This window comes from Hippocampus comes, unplaced genomic scaffold (genome assembly GCF_001891065.2).
Source record: "Hippocampus comes isolate QL1 unplaced genomic scaffold, H_comes_QL1_v1.1 scaffold335, whole genome shotgun sequence".
NCBI lineage: Eukaryota > Metazoa > Chordata > Actinopteri > Syngnathiformes > Syngnathidae > Hippocampus > Hippocampus comes.
The window spans coordinates 1,319,890-1,347,437 of record NW_017805823.1 but is presented as its reverse complement, the minus strand read 5'-3'; the positions used below and the strand labels follow the sequence as shown (position 1 = coordinate 1,347,437).

General features: G+C 41.0%; 2 protein-coding genes across 8 annotated transcripts in view; both read right to left on the bottom strand.

Moving 5' to 3' along the window:
• The window catches only part of skap2 (src kinase associated phosphoprotein 2), a 33,341-nt gene extending 15,532 nt beyond the window's left edge, over positions 1-17,809 (bottom strand). For 2 of the 7 annotated variants that reach the window (XR_002170187.1, XM_019886342.1), the window contains exons 1-11: positions 17,675-17,809; positions 17,327-17,432; positions 17,181-17,206; positions 15,679-15,783; positions 13,690-13,770; positions 13,104-13,187; positions 12,882-13,006; positions 12,542-12,605; positions 12,301-12,429; positions 11,369-11,478; positions 6,959-7,061 (exon numbers count right to left, since the gene is read on the bottom strand). Coding sequence is in view for 5 of the 7 variants with exons in the window: in XM_019886342.1 (XP_019741901.1) it covers positions 6,969-7,061; positions 11,369-11,478; positions 12,301-12,429; positions 12,542-12,605; positions 12,882-13,006; positions 13,104-13,187; positions 13,690-13,770; positions 15,679-15,783; positions 17,181-17,206; positions 17,327-17,432; positions 17,675-17,714 (963 nt within the window). In the remaining 2 variants the exon portion in view is untranslated. Of the gene's footprint in view, positions 1-1,669; positions 1,714-5,966; positions 6,584-6,883; positions 7,062-9,367; positions 9,965-11,368; positions 11,479-12,300; positions 12,430-12,541; positions 12,606-12,881; positions 13,007-13,103; positions 13,188-13,689; positions 13,771-15,678; positions 15,784-17,180; positions 17,207-17,326; positions 17,433-17,674 lie in introns of those variants that run through there. The other 5 variants (XR_002170188.1, XM_019886340.1, XM_019886341.1 and 2 more) reach the window with 5 other exon arrangements.
• Positions 17,810-20,987: 3,178 nt separating this feature from the next.
• Positions 20,988-22,914, bottom strand: hoxa2b (homeobox A2b). The gene is made up of 2 exons (XM_019886156.1): positions 22,039-22,914; positions 20,988-21,773 (listed from the first exon to the last, which is right to left on the bottom strand). Exons 1-2 carry the CDS (start codon positions 22,313-22,315, stop codon positions 21,145-21,147), a joined length of 906 nt encoding a protein of 301 aa, XP_019741715.1. The 5' UTR covers positions 22,316-22,914; the 3' UTR covers positions 20,988-21,144.
• Between the last annotated feature and the right edge of the window lie 4,634 nt (positions 22,915-27,548).

Here is a 27,548-nt window from a genome sequence, read left to right as displayed (position 1 = left end):
TGCATTATATGTACTTTAGCCTCGATACACAAATAAACTGGGTCCACGATGGCGACCCCAAATCCAGTCTTCAACCAAATCTGCCGAGTAGAAATGATTCAACCAACCTTGGGTAAAAGTAACCCACGGCGCTCAAAGTTAACAGCTACCCAGCAAGTGGGCTAGAAAAACAACCCAGCATTTCTTGGTGCCGATGATTAAACCACACATTGTTCTCCGGGAGAAAAAAAATGAACAGTAGATTAAGAAGTGCACAAGAGCATTACGCGAATGCCCGTCTCTTGGCATTCACGCAAAAAAAGGCTGCACAGAGCCCAAACAGCACTTGAAGCCGCGCTATGAAACACGAGCATTGTAAAATAGCATCAGTGCCTGTGACGGCTTCTACTCATCCTTATTTGTGTCTTGACACAGGGGAACATCCCCTCTGCTGTGAATAACACCCTCTCCCGACTAATGTCTTGTTAGAGATGAGGAACGAGTAGAGGTGGAGCTCTTTTGGTCCGAGCCACTTCAGTAAATGTTGAGACAGCGAGAGGACGAGAGCGTCTGCAGAAAGGCGATGGGGGAGAATGAAGGTGTTAGAGGGCACCGTCTCCGGAGGCCTCGGCGCTTGGCTGCCAGCGTGTGTAAATCAGCAGGCAGCTCACGGCTGCAATGAGGTAGAAAATAAAAAAAACATAAAAATGTCCGCGTGAAATAAGAGGCAAGGAGAAATCTTTTATGGCGAGCCTAAATTCTCCTTACTCTGCAGTAGATCCAACGGCCAGCTCAGCTTGTCTTTTCCAGAGCCCATTTATCATGCTACTGTCTGCATAGCCACAAATTACTCCAATTACCCACCTGCTCTTCATCTACCACACGTATGACCTAATGAGAATCCTAAATTCACCGAATTATCAGTAATAGTGACTTAATAGGGCTGTGGCCCATTTCTTGATATACTTGTACTGTATTGTGACGGCCAATCCCAAGTAACGTAAAGTGTGTTTTGGAAATAAGGATTCAGTGCTTGGATGAGTTTTCACTGCACTCAGCAGATAGTATTGGTGAAAATTGGAGCGTATGTAGCACAAGAAGAGGATGCAAAGCTCCGTGTACATGTTTTAGCCCTGCTTGACTCAGATTTGACTTGGTTTGGGGTGTTTCTTCCACTTCCCAGGACGAAACTATGACATTTATTTTGGAGTCAACCAGTCCTCCCTTAAGCGTATCCAGTTGTTCCAAAATGCTGCTGCTCAATTACAATATGTCACTGTGAAAGGAAACCCTTGAAGAAACTGAACTGGCACGAATTCAAGGAGCATTAATAACAGCTTACATACAATTACAATACGATAAATCAACTGTAGTGGTTGACACGGCACTGGCAATTCCCATTCATCTAAAAATATCAGCCCCGTGTTTCTGATATGCCGTAGAGGAAGCTCTGTGTTAATGTCCTGCGTCACACATACATGGTCGCCCTATGTAAGCAGTGCACTAAATTAGCTCGGGCTAGCTTGGCAGCCCAGTGTTTGAATAAATAATACGCAGACACTTAATGAGGGTAATCACAAGCAATCTGCTTTTTTAGTGGCTGCTAAAGCCCTGCAACTCAATCCTTCGGCCTTCTTACTTCCTGTGCACTGTGCCTATATAAAGACCTGACATTGAGATTGGAGCTCACCTAGAATGTGAGGTCAGTAGGAGCGGGGAGGCGTCAACGTGTGCCTGTGGCGTAAGAGAGGGAAAGATGGCAGTGCTTAGTGTACTGGAGACTGGCAGCCAGTCAGCTGCAGTGAGCCGTTGAGCTGCAACAGTGCCCGGAGGCTTGTAATTACACTTAGAGCATCGGTCGCATCACACTGTAAACTATCCGGCCCAGGATCGTTACTCAGCTCACTAACTAGTAGAGTAAATCAGAGCTCTGTCCTCATATTAGAGCTCCAGGCAGCAAGTAAACAGAGTTAGAGTATGGCGGCTGGAGCCGAGTAAATTACCAGGGAGGAGATGGAGCACGGGGCGAGGTGTGGGAGAGGTTTATGGTAGATGGACAAACACCTGTCACGCCCATAAGACTGATTTATCCTGAGTGATACGTCAGCACATAGCTCTCGCAAGCGTGACAGCCCACACCGTATGAAATGTGGAATATGAAAGCTCAGAGGAAGCTCTCAAAATTAATCGGAACTCTGAATTCAACTCGGTGTAAAAATTAATCGGATAATCAATGCATTGGGTATGTGGACATGAATGACTGTGATCGATGAGACTACAGTCGAACAGAACGGACAGGAAATAACTCCATAACTTGAACATTTTAGAATCAGAAACCTTTTAAGGACTAGCTTAAATAGTCTATGGAGGCACTGACATAATCCTTGATAAACGGGATGGGCCACCCCTTTGGGAGTTTTCTTTTGCTTCCCTTTCACTTACGTCACATTGCAAAGAGGCTATGCTATCATTACAGAGCTCACTTTAAGGTTTAAACATCCTAAAAAGTTTAACATACTTGACCACATTTTAGCTGCGAGTTCAAATGAGTAAAAAGCCAATGTCTAGGTTTAAGAGTGAGATCCATGCTTTCTCTCTGCTTTGTACAGTCATATTTAAACATTCGCATTTTTCACAATCTTGAACATTGTAGCGAAACGTAGTCACAAAGAATATTAACTATGTCCTTCAAAACAGGTCGAAGCAGCCTTCAACTTGGGCAGCCTTTGGGCAGCATTATGATACAAACTGCCTTTAAAAGCACCCACAGGCCTCTTTACACCTTTTAAAAGCCTTCCCCATTGTTAAAAAGAAATCTGCTCTTACGAGGAGACAAATAAGAGCGGCAGACTCTGGCAACATGAAGGCAGGTGGGTGCAGTACAGGAACGTTTCCATTTTATTAAAGTTATTCATAAATCATTGAGTTAAAGGCCCATTTGGGAGCAAGGTGGATGACGATCAATTTGCACGTCTTATATGTAACTCCTGACACGGTCTGTCAGGACATGCCAAAGCCATTAGCATTTTTCTATAGCATGGTTAGCCACGTAAAGCAAGACAACGCATGAGTGCAAACACTAAATGCTTTAGAATTGATGCTAGTCCTGTAACAACTTGAGTTGACCTGGCTAATCCGTCCAAATTATACACTAGGGATTCTCAACTTGCAGGTTGGGGTCAAAAGGTATGTGGTTGGCGGACAGTTTGTTAAAATATATATTTTGCAGGGGATCCTCTGTTTATGACCGTACCGACATACATTTTGAGGTTACACCAGCATCATGCAGGTCTTGAAAATGTGATGGTTGTACTTGTCTGCGCCTGAATTTTTGGGGTGGAATTATGTTTAATCTTACAATCGAGAAAAGTGAGTCGTGATTTTAGCAAGAATAAGGAAACTCCTGTCCCTGGGTGACCAAAGTTGAGAATCACGGATCAAAATCATTAAAGTACTGTGAAGTACTTAAAAAAATAAAATAAAATAAAAAACTTTATCCACTATCAATGTGGCCGATAACCTGTATTATTCAACCTTTTTTTGAGAGCCTAAGTAAAATAACTGAAATAATGTGGTGTGCACACCCTACTTCTGTATACTCTAACTAGTGTCTGTGACTGTGTTCAATCACAATGAAACTCAGGAAAAATTAAATCTAAAAACATACCTACCACCATTTAAAGTGAGTTCGATTAACCCCAATTAAAGTTCGGATGTTCTAGTAAGTTTTTCCTGCCACTTTTTTTGCTTCTTAGCACAAGGCTGGAGAATGTGTGCTTACAAGGACTGCCGTTGCAAACTGTTAATAATTAAATTGAAAACAAAGTTCACCTTGGTTTCGTTGGACAATAACAAAATCTCCCAAACACATGTGAGAAGGTGTTATGGTTGGACGAGACCAATGTTGAACTTTTGGGTCACGATTCCAAAATGTATTTGGCTGAGGATTGCCATACCAGAGATTCTGTTCGACAGATTACAAGATCATGTAAAATGTCTGATGACATCCTGTGGTTTTAATGATAAAAATATTATTTTAAACCAACCGGTCCCCGCATTCACTCATCAGCCAACTGATACCTTGATGTGTCAAGTGTTGTGAGTTATGTTAACAGAACTTGACCTCAATTAAAAATGGGCTAGCTCTTGAAAACGGTCTATGTGGACTTGTAGGGATGTGGACCAGCAGAAGGGCTTTAATGGAATGCTGACAAAAAGCCAGTTGGAGAGGCAATACATTTGCTGTGAAATCTCAGACGATGGCACATAAATAACGCTTTGGTGCTGTTCCTGACAGAAACTCTAAGTGAAGCCGCATGCTGATCGACTGTATGTCACATCGACCTGGTGAAAGTACATAATGTGAACAGCTGACAGCTTGATCAAGATGAAACCCCAAATGCCTTGAGGCAGAAGCCTCGAGGGCTATGGGAGGTCAAGAGGATGCACGCATGAGCATGACATTCCTCGACTGTGGTGAGCAAGTATCACAGCTAGACATCTTCTCAAAGTGCACCGGTTTCCAGTAATACGATCGGCTGCTGCCCAAACTCCTGCAGAGACCTACTAGGCAAACATAGCAGACATATTGCAGAATAACAATGGTTCACTCTCGTTTCTTTTGTAAAGAAATCTGGTTAGAGTAGCGAAAAAACATATTTGAATATTAATAAACTCCAATGTCTGACATTGGAAGAGACAATACGGTATTAGCGGCATCACTTGTTCTTTTGCAGATCACCAGAAAGAGTCATTTTAGTTTTAAGTTACATATGGTCCCGTTATCTTGTAATCTATTTTTTGTCAAAAAAAATTATTTACTTTAGATTCTACAGTCTGTACTCGAGAGTATCTTTCTCCTCTACTCTATCTATCCAGTCCATATATCATATGTCCATCTATGATAAGGGGTCATCTTTATGGTTCCAGGTATTAATTGGTGATGTTGTGGTATCATTAGTGTAATTTAGTGTGCTATAGATTAATGATGTGTTGGCATTTATCTAGGAACCATTTTATCTTGATGTTAAATTGCAATAAAACAACCTGTATATTTCCAGAATATGGCACTCTACATCTAAACGGGGGATGGGGGTATAGTTGACATCCATTAAGGATATCCATTATTGTCACATAAAAATGAAAGGCAATATTTAGCCTTACTTGCCTCTGGCAACCATATTCGGACAGTAAAAGACAGACCCTGAGGGTAAATAGCAAGCCAGGCAGCAAGGAAAGGCATATAGAAGTCCTCATTCAAGTATCAAAACATAAAAGTGTTGGCTGAAATGATTGCATGACATACTGTTGTCACACATATGTCAATTGATGATCTGTGCTGCCTGAAAATTCCCAACGTTCCACTGCGCCCATTTTCCGCCCTCAACAAAATATTTCCTCTCTACCTCTAACACACCAGCAACGCCGCATATTCAATAACTAATTATGGTAATTCGTTAGACCTCCAGTCAGCAGAGAAGCTACACGGCTGCTACAGTAAAGAGCAGGATTTATGTTGCTTTTGAATGTCACCCAAAGGACGGGAGACTCGCTCATCACTCAGGAAGAACAAACCCCAGACGCTGGAGAAAAGATGAAGGGAATACTGACATACTTCCTTTCTAACTTTGTCACAACCTTGAGCGGGCCTCTTTGTACGCCAAAACAACCGTGCTCGAACTTCGCTATTTGACTCAGGAAGGCTGTAAAATGATATGTACAGTGTGTGCCTAACCTCGCCAAGAACGCGCCAAGCAAACGCTGCCTCGCCTGCTGTCAAACAGCCCCTCGGAGGGCGATAAGCGTCTGTGCTATCAGAGTGCCTGTCTGCCTTATTAGTGCACCTCAGGCACACAGCCCAGCCGGCCATCTGGCACGCTGTGATCTGCTGCCCGGCAAACTCTCTCAGGCCCCATAAAGCACACCGAGACCTCTTTGAAGCATGCAACAAAAGTGCTGACCGAATGAATGAATCATTTTACTACAAATAGATACATATGTATTTATTCTGAAAACTGACTAAAAGAATCTCACATTGACAGTGCAGTCCAACTGCAACACTAAAAAGGGCAAAGGTTACGGCTCAGTTCCATCTATGCCCTTCATAGGGTCTCTATTGCCACCTTGTGGTATAGTTATCATGTTAAAACATTTTTTCCCCCAAACTTGAATCACCCTGGGACTTGGAATTTCCTGTTGTCACAAAGTGAAAATCCACCATTAAGAAAAGTAAGAATAATAAAAACAATGTTCAAAACTAGCATTTGAACACAATGTATGTATAGAGTACCGCATTTTTAAACAGAACTACACATGCTGAAACATCAGAGAGCACTTTGTTGAGAAACTGAGCATGAACATGACAATTGCATACATAAAAATGAACAGAGTAAAATTGAATAGCACAAATGCACAAAATGTCACTTTTGCCACCTCTTCTTTCTAGGAAAAGTACACCATCAATGGTTTGCCTTTTTAGGAAATGAAGGCTGCAGAAAGGTGCAAATGTTTTGAGTTATTATATCTAAAAACGGCAGAGACATTTGTTCAGGTGAAAACACATATGAAAAGTATGGAAGGTGTGTTTGGGAAACACTTTTAGGGCCTGGAAAACAACAAAAGAAAACAGAGGTCAGTACAGCGGTAACCATGGGCATGACGACATATTCTTACGCTGATGTGGAAACTAGTGACTTGCGCATTGATCGCAGAATCTATGTGAATTGAGGACCCCCTGTCATTTTTTTTTTTTTTTACCAGCTATCCACAACCCACCCAAAGTGGGTCTGCCACCCCAGTTTTGGTGCCCACCTACCAGCTGAGAGTATAAGTGACGTAAATAAAGTACATTTGATGAGGAAAAAACAGTGCAGTGTGTCGGAAATGGAATGGATCAGAATGGCTATAAGGTTGCATGCCAGTGTATTTTAATGAGAGTCTTTTGAACAAAGCAAAAGTATTACCAGTATAATCCACTCACAGGGATGTACTTATAAAGCATAGAGCTCCAGTAAGTAGTCTCTGGGCACAATTCCGATATTTCCATTTTTCTCTCCAACCCACCAACCATAGCTCTGGTACTCCTGAAGGAAGACAGATGCAAAAATCATTTATCATGGATGAAGCCAGAAAGAAACGCACACACAATGATATTTTGATCCAGAGTGTAAGGGGTGTGTATTTTGAAGTGGGGTTGGGGGGTAGTTTGGGCCTTACTCACAAATGAGTAGCCTGAACAGCAGATGTGAAGAAACAAACTTGAGAAATAGAAAAACGAATATACTGCACTGTTCAGTAAAGGTTGAGTGAACTACTGTAAGCTCACTCACATTTAAAGCACAAAAGTGTCTACATACACTATCAAGCACTGTAATGTTAAAAAGTAATTACCGGTAGATTAGCTCATTTGTCCCTAAAATTATACAAGTGTTTCAGTATCTTTCAGGAATAGCAACATTTCCCCCCCCACCCTTGTACGGCTATTAAAATAAAATTTAAAGTTAGTTGAAGTCCAGTCAAAAAAAATGTTCCTTGCAAAAATATGTTCTATATGCCCTCATTAGTCTAAACACGGCCTTCTGATGAATATTGTGTTTGTGGAATAAGCATTAAGCAGCAAAATCAACCTGTTTTTATTCCTCTCAGCAGGGGCGGCCATTTTGTGACTTGCAGTCGCCGGAAAATGACATCACTGTTGCTCAGGGCTAAGGTCACGACCGTCACGGCTCACCTGTTGTCTGGGTTTGGTCATGTGACGTTCGCAAGCTGGGCACTGTGATGTCATTTTCAGTCATCAGCAAATGGCAGTCAGAAAAAATGGCCACCTGCTGTGATTAATCAAAACGTGTGAATTTTTCAACTTAATTAATATGCAACGATTGAAATATTAATCAGAATACCTTGCTTAGACCATGTTTCGTGTAAGTGCATAAATTATTGTCAAAATTTTGACTTGACGTCCCCTTTGATGGCATGAACAAATTGTGTCTGACCTTCGAGGTTCCACTGTTTCGACATTACATTGCATTGTTTTCTGCTCACTGTCATTTATCATGACCGCATTTCCCGCTGAGTGCCTGATTATACACACATCAGCCTCAATGTACGTAAAAGCCATCATATATAAATCTGTCACAGCAAGGCAAAAATAAAAGTTCCTCTGAGTGGGTGTCAGCATAGAGGACACAGTGGAGACGCGTCTTGCCTCTTTCTTTGACCAAGAGCCTGACCTCACATCAAAGTCTTGGCCAGGACATGAATCAACACTGAGAACTCCACAAAAGGGGGGATGGAGGGCGGAACAAGAACCTGCACAATGTCTGAAAGCCAGAACTGACCACATCTGTATTCACTTATTGGGTGAATGCTCTTGTGTGTCCAAGAAACAAAACCAAAAAAAAAAAAAAAAATCAAATTTCTTTCTCCACTTGTTTCTGTCGCACCTAATAGCAGTGCCATTGCTCAGTGGATTCAAAGAAAATGTGCGGCTCATTTGGGAATGCTGAGCAACCATTTTTCTTAGTCCAAACATGCAGAGTATTGATTGAAAATATTGGACTTTGTCTACAAGAAGATTAAAAGCGTGTCACAGTGTTCCCAGAAAGCAATCCGATTACTCTGGCGTCATCCCTGTGTAGCTCACAGCTCCTGGGGGTACTATATTTACATGATATCCAGAGACTGCTATTACAGTGCAGCTTCCATCCACAATTTGCAAGGGCGTAATCTAGCTACCGGGATGCGATCACAAAGAATCATTTAACCAGTTGTAATGTCACAATGCATTTGACTATGAAAAAGGTCTTCTTCATAACAGACCAAACAACAAAATAGACTGTAACTGATCACATGAAACCATTCATGGTCTTTTTAAGAGGTGCAATATTTACCCCATGTTCAGATCTACATTATACCAAATTTGACTGTGGTCCGAATAAAAACGTGACCTACATCTGTGCAAAAAAAAAAAAAAAAAAAAGGCCAATCCAGCAGTGAGACAATTTTATATTGCAAAAACAACAAATGCTATTAGTTGCAAAATAAACAATCCTCAATGTCACATCCATTTAATTTGCTTGTCACATGATAAAAGTGACATTTCACCACAAGCCTCTTGGTCATAACATTGCAGAGTGACCCGCGTGTGTGTGTGTGTGTGTGTGTGTGTGTGTGTGTGTGTGTGTGTGCGTGCATAACAACTTCCTGTCACTAGCCTTTGAAAGTGGCAACACCTCATTGTGCAGTTCTGGTTGACAAATAAGTCGTGCTTGAGTGGGTGCGGGACACAACATGAGAGAGACAAACGACTAATGGCACCCTTCACTGGCTACACTCACACACACACACACACACACACACACACACACACACACACACACACACACAGAAGCCTTGGTCAGCAAGTAACGTTGCCCTGTCACTTTAATACCTTACGGCGAAAGAAACAATGAGTGCATCTGTTTACAAGCACATACAGTATTGGGCAGTATGTGTTAAGGGGCGGGTTCATATAGGTTACAGTAACATCACACAGCAGCAGCATTAAGTTAGGACAGTGTTTACATTTTATCAACCATTCCAGCCACTTAAGCGAAGTGAGACGTTACTTTTCTCCATTAGTTTTATGTGCTGTGACTTGAACTGGTGAGGAGGAGGAGGAGGAGGGAGCGGGTGTTTGGTGCAAGCATATCTGGACAAAGCACCCCCCTCCTCAGCCACAGTCGGGCACTATAATCAACACGCAGGCCCAACTGGGGGGTCCTGCAGCTGTACCACTACAGCTTATTTCTGAGCTGAGGAATGGGGGAGGGATGGAAAAGGAGAATGGGGAGGGAGGGTGAGTGGAGCAAGGAGTCGGCTGTCCCTCCTGCTGAAGCCCAGACAGGTTTTATGGTCGCTGCCCTCGCAGTGGGCCACAACCCCCAATACCAAGGTTCCAGCTAATGGCGCTCGCAGTCCAAGAGAAAGGGCAACTTGATTCTTGGCCCTTTTCCGCACACAAAGAGAGGAGTCATAAACAAGCATTTGCCCATTGAGCACTGGAACGTCTGTCTGCTTTGTTTCGTTTGGTTCCTCACCCCAGTGAAAGGGACATTATTCATTTTGTGGATCAACACAAATGATTGACACTGTCATTAAGCATCAAAAGTAACAATTAAGAATTTCAGCTTCATTAAACAAAAACAAAAATCTTTCTTAATTGTAAAAAATAATGTAGTACAATGATTTTTCTTTTTGTTAATTTGTAATTTCTCATTTAGCACAGCAATCACATTTGGGCATGGTCAAGAATAAACCTTGATTTTTAGTCATGTTAAGTAATTTGGTATCATCATGTGTACATTTATTATGGTTACAAATTGCAGTGGTCTAGCACTGTACTCAATTATACTCAACACATTCTATTCAGTTCAGTGACATAAGAAGGGCAATATATTAAAAAACACTTTTGATGCAGGGCACGCCACCATGTTGATACAGCCCTTGGACTGGAGCTCATTAGACTCTCCACATTTACCTAATGCTGTGGGCAATCACTGTACCCGCATGATAAGTAGTCGTAAAATATGATTTTTTTTTTTATTAAATAATTATCAATTTTCATGTAGTATGATTTGTTTACCCTCGGCTCTTTTTGATGATTGCATGCAAAGGCCACTAGATGGCAGACTAGACTACAAAACTAACCTGGCAAGATGTCAGAGGGTCTCGGCAACCCGCATTAAGAATTCACCCAGCTCCCAAGGATAACATTTCACAAATAGGGCACAAACCACTTTCCTTATTTGCCCCCTCGTTTGCAAGCATAAGTGTGGTAGATGTAGCAAAAAGTCCAATCAAGTCATACGAAGGAACAAAAATGCTCTTGTTTTTGCCACCTAATGAAAAAAGTCCTTTCAGTCCTCCACACCCTCTAGCTAGCTGACAAGTCTCGGAAATTGGACGTCCAGCACACGTCCTCGCCTGCTCTGAATAGCGTGTGGGACTGGGCCTTGGCTTCCTGAGAACGCACATTCCTATTTGGCGAGGCGAGCGAGACGTCTGATAGGTGTGTGGGCTGAAGGCAGCAGTGGAAGCGCGCTGAGGCGGCCCAGATGGACGTGATGGAACGGTGAGGCGAGCCAACAGCACTAAAACAGTTTCCGTCGTGACACATCTAATCCTCATCAGAGAGGCAGAGGCTGACTGCGGCCCAGTCGGCCTCCAGCTACAGGCACGGGGCCAGGTGCTGCCAGTAAAAGATATCAAGAACCAGTTTCTCCCAAGGCCTAGGAATAACTTTGTTCAGGTGGTCCTGGCTCAGCAGCACCTCGCTCAATATTGCTGTTGAGTTCATACATTAAGACAAATATCTACATTCTAGGTTTTAGACAAGGCAGGTTTTCATTACCTTGCTCAGTATATAAATGGTGTCTCCACGCTTGAAAGAGAGTTCATCCGGGTGGTCCCCTACACAGTCCCATAAGCCCTGGTAGTAGTTCTGGTAGTCGGTGTTTGTGTCTGGACAGATCATAACATAGGGTGCAAATTAAAGAAATGGAAAATAAGAACATGAAGCATTTCAAGTTGAGTCTTTTACATACTGTATGGCGCAAACAAAAACAGGCCTTATTGTAAAAAGGAAGTTGGTCAAGACGCTTTAGGTCTATTTCTAGGATTTCACACTTCCCCTACAAATGTCACTTCTTCTTTCTTGTACTTTGTGTTGAATCAACAAAAGTGTGACACTTATTGATGAATGTCAAGGGCTACCTGATGGTGTTTTCTTCCATTCACTTTGGCATTTTCTACCTAATACAGAGCAATGATTCAATTGCAAAATGAATGTGTATAAATAAACTTCGCTTGTAATCCTCATAGTGCTGTTTTGTCAGGCCCTAGTTTGTCATCCAAACAGCCCGGCGTGCGTGGCAGGCATGGGCCAATTTTTTAATTGGGCTTTGGGCCTCTTGAGCATGCCCCACCAATTCTCCACCAAGTGACAAGGAAAATGTGCGGCTGGATCACGAAAAAGTATCCAAGCCGCTCTCTTGATCTACGATGCGGCGTCTGCTAGATAGCCAAAAAGTTTATTTCACTTGTAAAGTTTTATCATGAATCACAAATGATTTGTGTTGTCTCAGCAATTTCAAACTGCCGTGGGAAGACAAATATGGAATTGTGGAAAATCACATCAGACGAGAGTACTCGACAAAGCCCAACATTTTTTTTTCTCTTATAAAACTGCCACTGTGATCAGTTTTTGTATTTCGTGAAAGTTGCTACCATAACATCCACATCAAATATCAAGTGCTGTCTCTGTGTGGCACTGGATATTTTTACCTGGGAGCACTTCATAGATGTCTGTATCCGGTGCAAGTCCCACATCATCGTACATTAGCTGTTCCTCCTCCTCCTCCTTAACCACCTCTTCCTCCTCTTCTTCTTCTTCTTGGATGATACCAGACTGATCTATAGACATGTTTGGAGAATATAACTTCAAAGAATCCGTTGTGGCTGCTGCTGACAACATAATTAGTATTAGTAATACTGTAGTAGTCACAGTAGTAGTACTATGGCAAACCTTTCAAAACAAGGTCTATCCATTTCACCCACTCCTTCGCCTCTTTCGCCGATGACGCACAAAACTAATGAAAGGACAGGCAAAAATATGGCAGTCTGAGACAAATTATTCACGTAGCACGGAACATAAACAAACAGTGCATTCATAATTCACAAAAATGCTCCACAAGCAGCATGTTTTCATGTTCAAACATACACATTTTAATAAATATGTATGCAAGGCTGAGACATTGAGAAAGCAGCACTGTCAAGTCAATGAATATGTTCCCAGAAGAAAAATGTAATACATGCACACACGCACACACATATTGAGGAAAAAAGAGACAGGAAGTGTACAGTACCTGATAGTCTCGCTTGTCAGGAGCTGAGACTTCAAAACAAAAGTCCTTCTTTGCGTCTTTCCGTAAGTTGGTGTTCATTTTGACATTGTAGCCATCGATGCTGAACTCACCTTTCTGCTGTTTGTCTGTCACATGGCAACAACATCACTGTCAACATCCCAGAACAACATCCAGTCTACAGTTCACTCTTAATTAGACAAGAACATAGAATGACACCAATACCTTTCTCGTGGCCATAATAGTAGAAGGTCCGATAGCTAAGAGCGCACCATCTCTTCTGCCACTCCTGGCCAAAAAAACTGTGGTCTGTCACAAAGATAAAACAACTTAGCATGAAATAACTGACGATGCTTTTTGTCCAATGCAATAATTAATGAATGAGAAATTGTGTGACAAGGTCCATGGCAAACTGCATTCATGAACAGGTCATGACATGAATAATTCAATGAAATTCCAAAATAAGAGCTGGCATGTGATGTTTTGGCTGCTTTAGTTCTAGTTTGATCAAAATATTCCAAACAGCTCTCCATATAGAGCATGCAGATCTACACAACTACAAACCATCCATTTCCCATAGCACTTGAGAGGTGCTGTAAGAAACGAGAGGTGAGTTACACCCTGGACTGGTCGACAATCAATCACAGGGACCAAACAGACAAATAAGCATTCACACTTCTTGACCATTTAAAGCTTTATGTAGACCTAATTCGTGTTTTTGGAATCTAAATTTATATCGAGCCTACATTGCTGTTTTAAAAAATAAAAAAATACATGTTTCACATGTGTATTCCATCAGCAGACCACACACCCTTCCTGCGTTTCTCCAGGTATCCTGACATGAGAATAGACTGCAGGTCTTGCGCTGCCATTGGTGGACACTGGTGGGAACCTGAAAGAGAGATATGAGCATTGAAAACTTTTCCCGACTAAAATAGCAACAGATGGGATTTAACTTCTCGCTGATATCCACAATCAGGTGATGGTTGTCAAAAAGTTGTGGCGCATCCACTGGGAAACTTTTTGCCTCAACACATGCACTGTGCAACTTCAATGCAAATGTTCAACTGCTGTGTCATAGTTGCTTTGTGGGAAAGAGATGCCATAAAAGTGCCAGCTGCTTTATTAGACAAACTCCCAGTCTCCTGAATCGCCACTTTACTTGGACTTCCCTGACACTTTATTTTGAAAGGCAAAGAGACGTCCATCATTGGCCAAATGATTAGGTACACCTACATAAGCCAATGAGATGTAATGTCTCGATTGTCGACAATATGTCCCAAGAGTTGGGTATAGTAGCCAGAAATCATATTCAAGTACCGGTAGGTGTAATTTTACTGTAGAATAATAACTCCAAGAAAAAAAAAAAGCATTCTTAATAATTACAGTCATCCCTGTCCATTTCACAGTTCACTTTTTGTGGGTTTACAAATTTAACATATTCAATTTCAAATCACGGACTTTTTGCTAAATCACAGGATTTTGCGTTGATCATTTTTCCACATTGACTATTACTCCAGTGAGCCAGGAGAAAAAGAATATTTGGGATAATTTCACAATTTAAAAAAGAAGACACCGTCAAGAGCAATGTGACTACTGCAAGGCAGAACTGGACTATACCTCTACGATAAAATATACCTTGTTAGCTAATTTAATAACCAACTATAGCTAGTTATTTTTTCGATAATCACGCTGCTCTACTCTGACGTGTTTTCTCAACTTCGAAATGGAAACTCTTGGGTTCTCGCTGAAATGTACATGTTTTTAAGGCAAATACAGGACAATGTATGGTATAAGCTGTTTTGCCTGCGGTGTGCCACTTTTGACTGAAAGTCGTATCCCGTTGTGTCTACCATGCTTCACTCAAATGAATCAATTGGAAACGTCATGTGCAGTCATGTGACTGGTACCGTTTGATTTTTGAAACGGAGTCAAATTCAAGTGGTTCAGTTCGATTAGTGAAACGGTCACATGACACAGCACTCGAGGCAGAAGTCTCTACAATGAACCAAAACAAACAGATTGCATGGGCAATAATCGCGGTCTGCCACGATTGACTATTCTTCGAAGAAATTACCTTATCAATTAGTCTATTGATTAATCAAATTATCTGATTACATTTTACTTTACATTCAAGTGTTTTATAAAACGGACAGCATGTTGTTAGACTGGTTAGCACGTCTGCCTCACGGTGCAGAGGTCAAGAGAGTTCGAATCCGGCCCCAGCCTTCCTGCGTGGCGCAATCCATGTTCTCCCTATGCCTGGGTGGGTTTCCTCCCACGTTCCAATCGCATGCATGGTAAATTGAGTGAACACTCTTAGTATTATTTTGTTATTTTATGTTAAATGTTCTGTAAAGTGCTTTGTCCCAGCTGAAGCTGTTGTAAAAGTGCTATATAGATAAATATGTATTTTATTGTATTAATTGCCGCTTGGTGTGATTGCGAACCTGAATGGTTGTTTATCCGTGCCCTGCAATTGGCTGGCAGGGCACGGGCTTCTTTCTTAAACATACTAGAGTAAAGATCATGCATTGAAAGGCACAGAGGGTTAAATCTGCATTTGGTAATGTTTTTCTCAGACTTGGTACTTCAGTGTGTCTCTGAGCAATAAAACACCCTTGTGCAGTAAAACAGGTGGCAGGAAAAGCAGTTACGCTCTCAAATGTCTTCCCAAAGTGTGTTGCCAAGTTACAGTTGGAATGTCTCTTTCACTGTGACACTCCAACTCACATTGTTTCAGGGAAAGACTTGCTCACAAGTGACACTTTAGTAAATGGCTCGTTCAGAGCGCTTTTACCCTCATAGGGCTCTTCCTCCCTGTCAGTGCGCTCAGACTGCAGTGAGCCACCGTCATTGTTGCTGCTGTCCACCTCCTCCTCATCGTCACTTGACTCCTCTCCACCTGAAGGAGGACCAACGGTCAATATGATGGCACAACAGAGGAGAAAGCTGCCCATGTCATTGTTCTTGTTATAAAGCAGAGGTGTCAAACTTGTTTTTATTGCGTTCCACGTGGTAGTTATGGTTGCCCTCAGGGGCCCAGTGATAATGGGGAAACCACATAAATGTACTGTATAATCGCTAGGGGTTGTAACGGTAAACCAAAAATAACAGCACCTTGTTAAAGGTTCATGGGTCGCCATAATTCACCACATCCTGGATGCCAAGTTGTAGTTTGTTTGTTTACCAACAAGGTGTGTGGCTAGAACGCAAAGCAGTGGCACTTCTTGTCTCTCATCTAATAAACTTTCTGGGATCACGAATAATCATATTGTATTTCAGAACTGCCCCTGCCCCTATAGACCTTTTCACGATGGCTATCCTGGTAGTAGACAACAGCATGCTACCCATTTCAGTGTCCAAAGAGTACTGTATGTCTATGCCAATAATCTAAGGCAGTGATTCCCAACCAGTGTCCCAGGGCACATTTAGTGTGCCGTGAGAGCGCTAACGGTGTGCTGCAGGAACTTTTCAAATGTCACTTAATTGGTTAGAAAATTATTAATTAATAACAAATAATGTATATTTGTTCATCTACCTATCCCGGCAAGTCATAGTGACAGAAAGAAAAAAAAAAGGATGATCTTCTATTGGATGGCAAAAAGTATTAAATTGACATATGTATCCTTTTTTGTGACAATTTTGATTGGTGGTGTGCTGTACGAGTTCTCAAACTTAAAATATGTGTCTTAGCTTAGTAAAGGTTGAGAATCACTGATCTAAGCAACAAAAAAGTCAATTAATTAGCCAGTCCCTTAATGATCGTGTTAAGCACATCTGAATTTCCACCACGTTTATTTTGAATCCACTTATGTGTTGTAATGTGAATTACAACTGGTGTTCCATCTCCCCTCCGAGCAATTTACCTCACATAAAATCTTGTTTTTGAATGACACTTCACACATTCAAATTATAGTGGTAGTCAATTGTTCTGAGTTGGTTAAATGACATGTTTGTTTACTCGGGGTGCCATTGGAGAGTGCTAAATCTTCTGCCACCTGGAAGTATGCCTAACTCATGGCATCTGTCTATCGCTTTGAACAGAACTCAAGGAAAAGCTACTGCAAGCTGTCCCAGACCAAATCAAATGATGAAGAGTGTCTAGCAAACGGGCCTGTAGTTTGACAGCAGTGTTATGGAGGAAAAGGAAAGTGTCTTCATTAGCCTAAAAATATTTTTATGCAACTTCACAACAACAAAATGCATATTATCAAACAGAGTGTGACTAAATGGGTGTGTGATGACATAATATTTGTAAACATAACAATGCAGAATATTTTAACAACAAAAATAACTTACTTTTTTCCTTGAAATCATGTGGAAAGCTGTGGTGAAGAAAGTAGTCATAATATTAGTATCAAAGACGAATACAGTACAGTATACTGTATATGTATACAGCCAGGGGGTCGGCGGGCGATCGGACAAACACACAGGAGGCAGCCTACCCCAATTTGACCTCTTTAATCCGTTTAATGAATGCTTCTCTCTTATCTTTTGCCTTTTTGCTCAGATTTTCCCCTTTCAAGCCATCTCTGAGGAAGGTCTCAAGGTCTAAACATTAAGAGAAATAATAATTCAAATATTAGGTTTAAAAATGTAAAATTGAACACAGGTGTGCGTTCGAAGAGACAGGGAAAAAGTAACAGCAAGTCATCATCCATGTTAAAGCCTTTGCTTCCTCTTTTTAGAAGCAGCCAGTGGATAATTCGTTTTAGCCTCAAGTTACAAAAGAACAACATTTTAAAAAAGAAAAAAAGGATTGTCAAGCGAGTTGTTTTTAATGTGTATTTTACCTGAAATGAGCGTGGTTAGTTCCTCGGGAGCGGCTCGCATATTTGCTGTGTTGATTTTGAGCAAGAGTCCAGCCGGACACAAAGGTCACGTGATGCGGAAGTAATGGCGAGACGAGTGGCTCGCGTGCATAACGCGGAAGTGACCCGTGCATTATTTATTAGCGGGCCTGCACACAAACGCACACACACACACGCACACGCACACACGCACGCACGCGCTATGTCGTTTATGGGCGCAGCGGCCTTTCTGTGTATGCAGACGATATACGAGACAGCTACTGCCTACTTGATGCTTTAATGGGGCTTGACGCACTATTAAAGTCAGAGCGCAATAGTGTTGTCATATTTTACATCGATTCTTCATAATATCACACTAGGCTCCTGGCACATGTCACAAACTATGGAGTGGGAGGGGAATGTTTAGTTTATGATGTATTTGTCAACATTGTAAATCCAAACAGGGATTATTGATAGGAAGAAAGGTGTCTCCTCTTTTGAGAGCAGTTACAGCCCCCTCACAGTACCAACAAACTGCTGTACATAGTTTACACCACTGTAAATCTGAAAGACATTTTTTTTTAATCTCTTGGTTATACCCCCTTCATCGATACAAGAGAAAACCAAATCAATTTTTTGATATCATGCCACAGCAAAATGCATTGATTTTACAGAATTTGTATCCTTTTAGTCTACATTCACGGCATCCTCAACAGAGCTCAGTGCCTCACAGAGGTACCATATGTATGAAATAATAATGTTCCTTTTTTAGGTCGCAGGACAGCAGGTTGGAATAGTGATTAGCACATCTCCCTTACAGTTGAGAGGTCCCAGGTTTGAATCTCGTCAAGCAGTTTGCATGCTCGGGTTGATTTTCTGGTAGTGCTGCTTCCTCCCACATTCCAAAAACATGCATGTCGAGTTCATGAAGAGTCCAAATTGCCCGTAGAATGCTCATTTGTCTGTATTTGTCCTGCAGTTGGCTGGTGACCAGTCATAGGAGTACCCCCACCTCTCTGAAGGTCAGCTGGAATAGGTTCAAGATCATCCATTACCCCAATGAGGCAAGTATTTATTATTGTACAGTAGTCGTAGTTTATAGAGGAAGAAGAGTGCTGACTCAATCTAAGTGGAGTTTATATTAGTATTTTATTCATTATGACATTACATGAGAGAAAAAGAGCAAATTCTCTGAGTTTCTTTTAAATCCAGGCTGAGATTTTTTCCAGGTTTTGTATTGAATTTTATTGAGCGCCTCAAATTGAAAAACAAATGTGTTTGTCCTGCTGCACACAAGAAACACAGTTCTCTGTTGTACTGTATTGCTTTGTAGGAGTGTCAGTCATTCATGAATCAATTTATGACACTCCCCATTCATCGCACAGTCCAAGTGAAGAGTCAGTGTCTTTGAACTAATGTCACTGTGACCTAAACGCCATTCCACTGATGTATGCATGTGATGGATTAAGTTGTGCTCAAACCCTTGGACTTTGTTAGTTAGCTTGTTGTTCATTTAATGCAATATGGATGAATCAGACTGTACAAAAATCTTTCATTGTCAGATACGGTTTAGGTTTATCTTCAAATCCTCTGTGTGCATTAAAAAACTATGACCCCCTCCTGACCCGGTAGTAGTTCCTCCCAGCGTGGAGAGGAAAGGAGAGCCAGCTTGACCTTTCACCTGTGTATGTGTGTGCGTGTGTGTGCGTGTGTGTGTGCAGGAAAATCCATTGGCATACTTTTTGCTTCCTCAAAAGACACAGCCTTCTTTTGAATAGTTGCTTATCCACAAATAGTCATACTTTGTGCATATTATTACATAATCCTACTTACACAGTGGCGCCTTGATGCAGAAATTGATTTTTTGTGATTATGCTAGTTATTCAAAGCACCCAGATGTTCAAATCATCTTTCCCTATATATTGAATGGAAATACCATAATCCATTCCAGTACTTAAAAAAAAAAAACACCAAGGGTAATATTTGTAACATGTTTTAAAAAAAATACAACTCGACAATATTTTACTTAAGGAAAACATACAATGTTAATGTAATTAAATTGAATCGAAAGAATTAAACACGTTTGTGCATCATGATAATTCAATGGGCATTGTGTTGCTCTTCCTGGTGTATGCCTAGGCCACCAGAGACCAGTAGAATAAGTAAAAAAGTACTTCATGTAGTTTTGACAATGAAGCACAAAGATAGCCATACAATAAAGTAATTTTTTTTGGATAAATATGTTCCTGTGAGTATTGTTGTAAGCTCTCTCTGCTTGTGTTGCTACCACTTGTGTTCAAATGTAACTCGTTTCATCGTTAACAATTACAGCAACACTTATGATAGTTTCATTAGCCTGTCTATGGCATTTGGCAGTATGTGTTAGCATCAAGTTAGCAGACTTAATAAGGCAAAGTTGTGTAGTTTGGTTAAACATCACGACTTGTCAGTCTCTTTGTCTTATTTTTAGTTTTGAAGTCAACCTTAACTTGAAGTGGCAATGAACAGCTTGAAGCATGCACTTTGCCTCTTTTTTGTAGAATTGTTCATTATCTGTGTGTGTGTGTGTGTGTGTGTGTGTGTGTGTGTGTGTGTGTGTGTGTGTGTGTGTGTGTGTGTGTGTGTGTATGAATGTTACAATGTAGCACAATAATAATGCAAAACGGCTGTGTCATTTGAACCAACGCCAGCTCAATAGTTTCAACATTTTAAATTTGAAAATAGAGAAGCACTAAATCCTTCCTCTGGCTTCATATTCTCTCATTTTAGTATGTAAGTAGGATTTCTAAAATAATGCATTTGAATTTGAAAATTAAGCTAATAATATAAAAACTAAATATTTTCACTTCCCTTGTTTACAATTTTAGAAGAAGCATCAGCTTTTAATTAATTACCAAGTATTGTTGACCATTAAAGAAGTTTTGGCGAACCACAGTGGTGCAAGCATACTTAATTCAAAGAAGGCATTACACGGCGAAAAAGCCAATAAACAAGCACCATTACTGCTGTGAGTTTTATTGGCAATGAATTTTAATTAGAGAAGGCAGAAAAGTTGTAGCTTTTGCCCTTCTTGACTCCAAGCATGCAGGCGAATCTCACCATAAATCGTCTTTTTTCTTTCTTTGAACATCCAGAAGCTTAAACTGCACCATCTATTAGGAAACATTCTGAGTTTTTTCTGTGAGACCTTTGAAAAGATGTTTTAAATATTCAAACATAAAAAATAGTTTTAAACAAACATTCACAAATTAATTAGGAAAATGAAAGTTGATTTCAATTGATATGATTTATTTCCTGAAAAAAAATATTCTTCTTGACAAATAGCCTGTATGTATACAAATCAAATACCCGAAGTCCATGTCAGCTGTCGTTTTTGTTTTTCTTCACCTTATTTATGTCATTTATGACATAACTTTCCATGACAATAAACACTTTATAGAAAATTCATGTGAAACCAAAACCCCTTCAATAGCTCAAATTGTGCAAGTCCACAGTTGTGTTTCTGAGAAAAGCTCCAAAGTTTCAGGTGATAAAGGCCGTGGACTTTGGGTCGAATTGGACCAGTTTGGGGAGAACGAGGAGGGACATAAGTAAAGTTCCGGCAAAGAGTCGTCCGTGCCTGCGGAGTGATCATTGTCCGGACCTATTGTTAACGCAAAGATGGGAGCCGTGCAGTTCGTGTTCGGAGGAGCTTTCACATTTTTCTCACTTGTGCACAAAGTCGAATCATTGTGGCCATTGTGGCTATTAGGACAGGGTTGTGAATCGAAAGTATTTTGCTGGAAGTACCTCACCCCCTTGGGAGGAAGCGCCTGTGCCTCCTCTTCCAAAAAGTCCTCCGCGTATTTGCTTTCGCTCGCCCGGTTCTCCTTGCAGTGAGTTTGTCTTTTGTGCTTCATCCTGCGGTTCTGGAACCACACTTTCACCTGCTTCTCGCTTAAATCCAACGAGGAGGCTATCTCCAATCGCCTGGGTCTGCACAGGTACTTGTTGAAGTGGAACTCTTTCTCCAGCTCCAAAAGTTGCGTGTTGGTGTACGCCGTCCTCAACCCCCTGCAGGACGTGGCGGGACAACCGCCCTCGTTTATTAACTCTGGTGAAGCTGAAACAAAAGGATAAAAAAAAGTACAATTGTGACCTGGAAAATGTGCATGAGGTGAAAGTTGCGGTGATGCAACAGAAGATTTACGACAGAATGACATGCGTAGATTAATGCCAGATGCACAATCCATCACTATTTAAAGACATGATTTAAAGTACATATCATGCACGCGGGTTAAAAAAAACTCCCACGTAAGGTCTGTGCTACAGGCGTGCAGATAACATGGAAGTTATTAACATGGGAGTTATCAATCATGTTGTCTCGCCTTGCAGTGGAGGAGAGCCTGCAGGAGTCTGTTGTTTCTTGGTGCTTTTTTTCCCTTTCATCCACGCGTACTGCGCGGCGACGGAAGGTGCTGCGGCATGCTGTGGGCTTCTAGAGCCCCTCGCCAGCTGGTCCCGCGAAGGACGAGAAGGAATCAGCGTCGAGTTGTTGATGGATGCGATCTGGAACGCATCGCGGACGTGGAGGGATGTCAGGCACTCAGCGAGCGATGGCTGGCTGTTGATAAAACCACTTTCTAGGCCAAATGCGTAATTCATCTCCTCCTCCTCCTTCTTCTTCTTCTCGGTTTCGGACGAGCCGCTTTTGGGAGATGAGTCATTTAAAACTCGTGAAATTAATTATACACCGCTAAAGTGGACAGAGTCGTTCGGGGATTTCTATAATCCAAGAACTGTTGCTTTCCAAAAGACATGGCTCGGAATCAGAGCGTCCGACGTGTCACATGATTGCATCCACCCAATGACAATTTGGCGTTTTTAATCAAAAGAGGCCACTGTCCCTCCTTGTGATTGATTGGGAGAGAGAGGAGGGGTAACGCCTCATTGCGCGCGTCTGTGCTGCTCTATTTACACACCTCCCTTATAAACAGGTTTTTAGGAGAATAGAACGTCTACGCAGACGCCTACATGCTCAACGTGACATCCCCACTGCATTTCCAACGTGTATACATGAAGATAGATAGATAGATAGATAGATAGATAGATAGATAGATAGATAGATAGATAGATAGATAGATAGATAGATAGATAGATAGATAGATAGACTACAATGCAAAAATGTGCACCATGCAGGTCCAATTATGTGCCCTCCCCTCCCCCAATATACACTTAGGGAGAGAGAAAGAGAGAGAGAGAGAGAGAGAGAGAGCGAGAGAGAGAGAGCGAGAGAGAGGGACTAAGGGGATCATGCATGTTCACGAGGATATATTTGCTATAAATCGAGTTTGAAATTATCTAGATTGTGTTTTAACACACTTCGACAAAAATGAAATGTTTTAATTAGAATTACTTTCCATCATTTTAGGGGGTTTAGACGGCAAAGAGTCAGTGGGGGGAAAGCAAAATTGGAGGAATAGCAAGACCAGAATGAAGTCAGAATATTACAAAATAAGGTAGTAAATTTATGAGGGGGAAAAAGCAACATTACAAGAATGAAGTTATTCACAAAACAAAGTTCATAAAGTCACAATTTAAAAAAAAAAAAAAGTAAGCAAAAGAAGCCATAACTTAACAAATTGTAATGTTACATGGAAAAGTTATAAATAAGGAAAAGGCATCATATTACAAGAAGAAGAACTTAATGGCGAAGTGTAAAGAAATAAGTCGGAATTTTACAAGGACAAATGCTATAAAAAGAAAGTTGATATTTTAAGAAAAAGACGTAATGTTATATGGAAAAAAATGTGCTTGCTGCAAAATGCTTCCAGAAAAGAAAAAAAAATCAGGCTGCAACATTTTACTAGGAAAAAGTCCTAACCTGCCATCTTCAACGTTTTATCTAAATGCAGGGGGGAAAAAAATCATGATGTTCATATTACGATTTAACTATTGTAAAATATGACTTCATTCACCCTGGAGTCTTTTCTAAATTACCCTAAATGTGCCCCCTTCCCCCGCTTTGTTCTGCACACTGTCATGTATTTGAGACGTTCTTACAGGGTTTCATCGTCACGTGACTATACCCTTCCCCCAACACATACAGTTTACATGTACACACAGCACATGCATAGACGCGCAGAAGGTGGAATGACATTATTTGGATTTGGGGTGTATTTCTACACAAATTTGTAAATGCAATCCAATTTCACTTGCCCTTCTAAGAAATGTGTCCATCATTTCCAAGTGTGCACCCTGTAATATTTCACCTCCACACTTCCAGAATCTGTCCGTGCTTTTATAGCATTGTGGTGCTCAGTAGTGTAGCCTACTCGAGCTAAATGTGAGGCAGAGGAAGGGGGAAAAAAGTGCAGGAAGGATGTGAGGGCTGTTTATTGCACGGCTCTAAACAAAGAAGCCTGCATGTGATCAATCTTACTCGCTCAACGCCGTGACAGCTCTGTGCCCCAAGAACACATTTAAAGCATCTAACACTTCCTAACATCAGGTTGTGACCCGCAGAAACAAACAGGAGGACGACCGGTCTCCACTCGACATGCGAATAAGGATTGAAAAGGTGATTTTTTTTTTTGTGTTCATCATTTTTTTTACATAAGAAGCAAAAGTCTGTCTCAACACAAATTGATGTGGGGGGCACATTTTTTCGTTCGCAACGAGGACTACGGTGATAGAAAAAAAATAATAACTGGATTCGAAAAGTGATTTTTGAACGAATGGAACAGCATTATATTGTTCGTGGAGGTGAGTGGGTGTTGGCATTCCCATTCACTCTTTTTTTTAAATGCAGTTCATTCGCAGCATCTTTGTGTCCACCCTTGTCTAAAATAATCTAGATAATTTACACCTAGCGGTGCCATGTATCTCGAGTATGTTATGAATTCTACATCGAATGCACTTTAAATTGTGGATGAAAATGTCTCATAATGCCATATATTGACAATACAGTTAAAATATATTAATCAAGCCTGTGGAACATTTAATATTATGTAACGTTAATAACGCAGTATTACCAAAAACAATGACAAAAATATGTTTTGAACTGGACATATAGAAGGAACCATTTTTTCATGCACTTGAGAATGGACAAATGGATTTCGATTGTATATGAATTTGTGGGTTTGTTGTAGGAGGTGTGACATATTTCCCGTCTGTTCCCAAACACCAGGAGACATCCGGGAAGCAACCAGGCCAACGTCACCCATTGGAATCTTGTCAACGAAAAATATTCATGTGGATATTTTGTAAAGTCTGTGTGATCCATTTCAGTGGAAGATTAAAATTGCAAAAACAACACCAGGGTATCCCATTCGTCCTTCAGATCATTTTACTGGATTATTTACAGGCTTGTTTACGAAGTGTGACATTGTGAGGCGTGATTGAGGTTGTGAGTTACAATAAGCAGATATATGCTTTTGCAGCTTTAACAGCATAATTCAAAGCATATCGTGCCTGAGAGGGAAAATAAAGTAAGACGGGGGATTATTCAAAATGGAAAACAATATGTGGCTGCGTGCATGAAGTGTGCTTGCGTGTGTGTGTGTGTGTGTGTGTGTGTGTGTGTGTGTGTGTGTGTGTGTCAGTCAATTTCCAGCAGCTCAAGGGGTTTAGACTTGGTTTTTATCATTGTTGTTGTTGTTGTTTTTTTAACACATGCTTAACTTTGGAGCTCTTTATGATGACTGCAAACTACAAACGTACATGGCGGATGCAGTTTTCACATTCACTTATTATTCAATACATATCATTGATGAACAAATCAAAACATTTTAACTGTAATATTGCTCTAATGCTGACGTAAAGGTATGGTTATGTGTTACTTCCAACAAAATTGGAATTGATCCCAGTAAAACACACAGTAAAATGTAAACAATGACCAGTTAAACAAAATCTATGAGGGAATTGGGATGTTGCTTACACTTCACGTTGTTTACATTTCTTAAAGGTTTTTTTTTTCCCTATGGAAATAGAAAGAGGTCCCAAATGAAACGGCTGTGATCAAGCTAACCCCAAATGAAACTTAAAGAAAAGAAAATCAGTGACCCTTTGATGATGTATGACGTAGGAGCGACAATACAGTAAATGAAGAGAGCAAGGTTTGATGTGAAGTTTCATGCATCACATTTTTAAGCATTATTTTAACAACATGTATAAAAAAAAAAAAAAAGTTACACCACTCTGGTAAAACAAATAAGATACACATTGATGTGGTATGCGTTGGGTCAGGAGCTGTTTTTTATCAACTTAAAAAACAACAAATTATGTATACTGGTACTCACCATTAAATTTGATGACACTTGGCAGTGCCGAAGCAGGATTGCTCTGTATTCCTGGGAAGTGAGTCTCGTCACAAACACGGCTTACATTGCAGCGTCATTGTTCATCATAACTGAAGTCAGTCTCTGTAGTTACATTGTACCGAGCAGCCAGGACAGAGGGTACCACTTTCCTTTCGTAAGTTTCATTCCTCGTTCCATGATTATAATCACACATTCCCCCTTTGGTGTCACTCCTACACACTTCTGTTTTGGGGTTATCATGACACTTAAAAGGGCCAATAAAAAGCAAAAGTATTATTTTAGATGCTCACTCATCCAAAGGCACGCAAGACTTTACTACTACATCTGCTGGAGCGTGATGTCACACATGATGATGCTTTCACCTTTTGTCCAACTTTGGGAGCCCTATTTTTCCAGAAAACTTTAATTGAATTTCAAATTGCACCACTTTAGAAGAATCGACTCTCACAACTGGATTCATAGAACTGCAAGATCTGTTTGAAATGGTCATGCTGTCTTCGGGCAGTAGGCAGGGGACACCCTGAACCGGTTGCCAGCCAATTGCAGGGCACACAGAAACGAAAAACCATCCACGCTCACACACACGCCTAGGGGCAATTTTTGAGTGTTCAATCAGCCTGCCATGCATGTTTTTAGAATGTGGGAGGAAACTGGAGTACCCGGAGAAAACCCACGCAGGCCCGGGGAGAACATGCAAACTCAATACAGGGAGGCAGGAGCTGGAATTGAACTCTGCACTGTGAGGTCGACACGCTAACCAGTGGACCACCGGGCCACCCTAACTTGCCAGGAGTTGAACCTATCGTCTACTGATCCGTAATCAGATGCGTTAGCCATTGTGCCACAAGCTCCACATGGTGTATTATTTATTTATTTATTTTGCACCATGAATTTGACACCACATTGTAAGAGTACCACTGGTGGTAAGAGTACTACTGGTGGTACTCTTACCACACTTTGAGTATCACTGTACTAATGTTATATTCACTTTGAAGTGTCAGACTGAGTCAGTTGGTGGGAGGGAAATTGGATACCTCCCAGAAGTTAGTGGGCTCTACATTGGCTCATGTACCAAATTTAACGACACCATCACAATGGAGGTCCTAAAAGGTGATGGCCAACACATTGTATGCTCAACCCATGTGTTGTACAGACTCTCACGGGGCTTATTCACCTGCAGTGATGTTATTTCATGTCATGCAGTACTTATCTCTGCTGATTTAAATAAAGGTTTTGTGAATGCTGTTTTTGAAGCAAATACATAGCTTCATCAGAAACGAAGCCAAACAAACACTGGACAAAAATGCCATATAAGTCCAACAAGTAAGTTCAGTGTCTACTTTGGCTTTGATCAGAAAGGATGACAAGGATTGTACAGTAGATAAATGGACTCCCACCTGCTCAATACTTGACTCCCACTTCCAGGATCTTTCAGGGCTGCTGTCAAAGAGCTTTGATGAACTGGCCAAGGGCAGAGAAGGTCATCACCAGCAACATCTTGATAAATTTTGTGCTGTTTTTTTCCCCTGCATAGCCACTATGATCAAGGGCTGTTCCAGAAAAACTTACTAAATGTC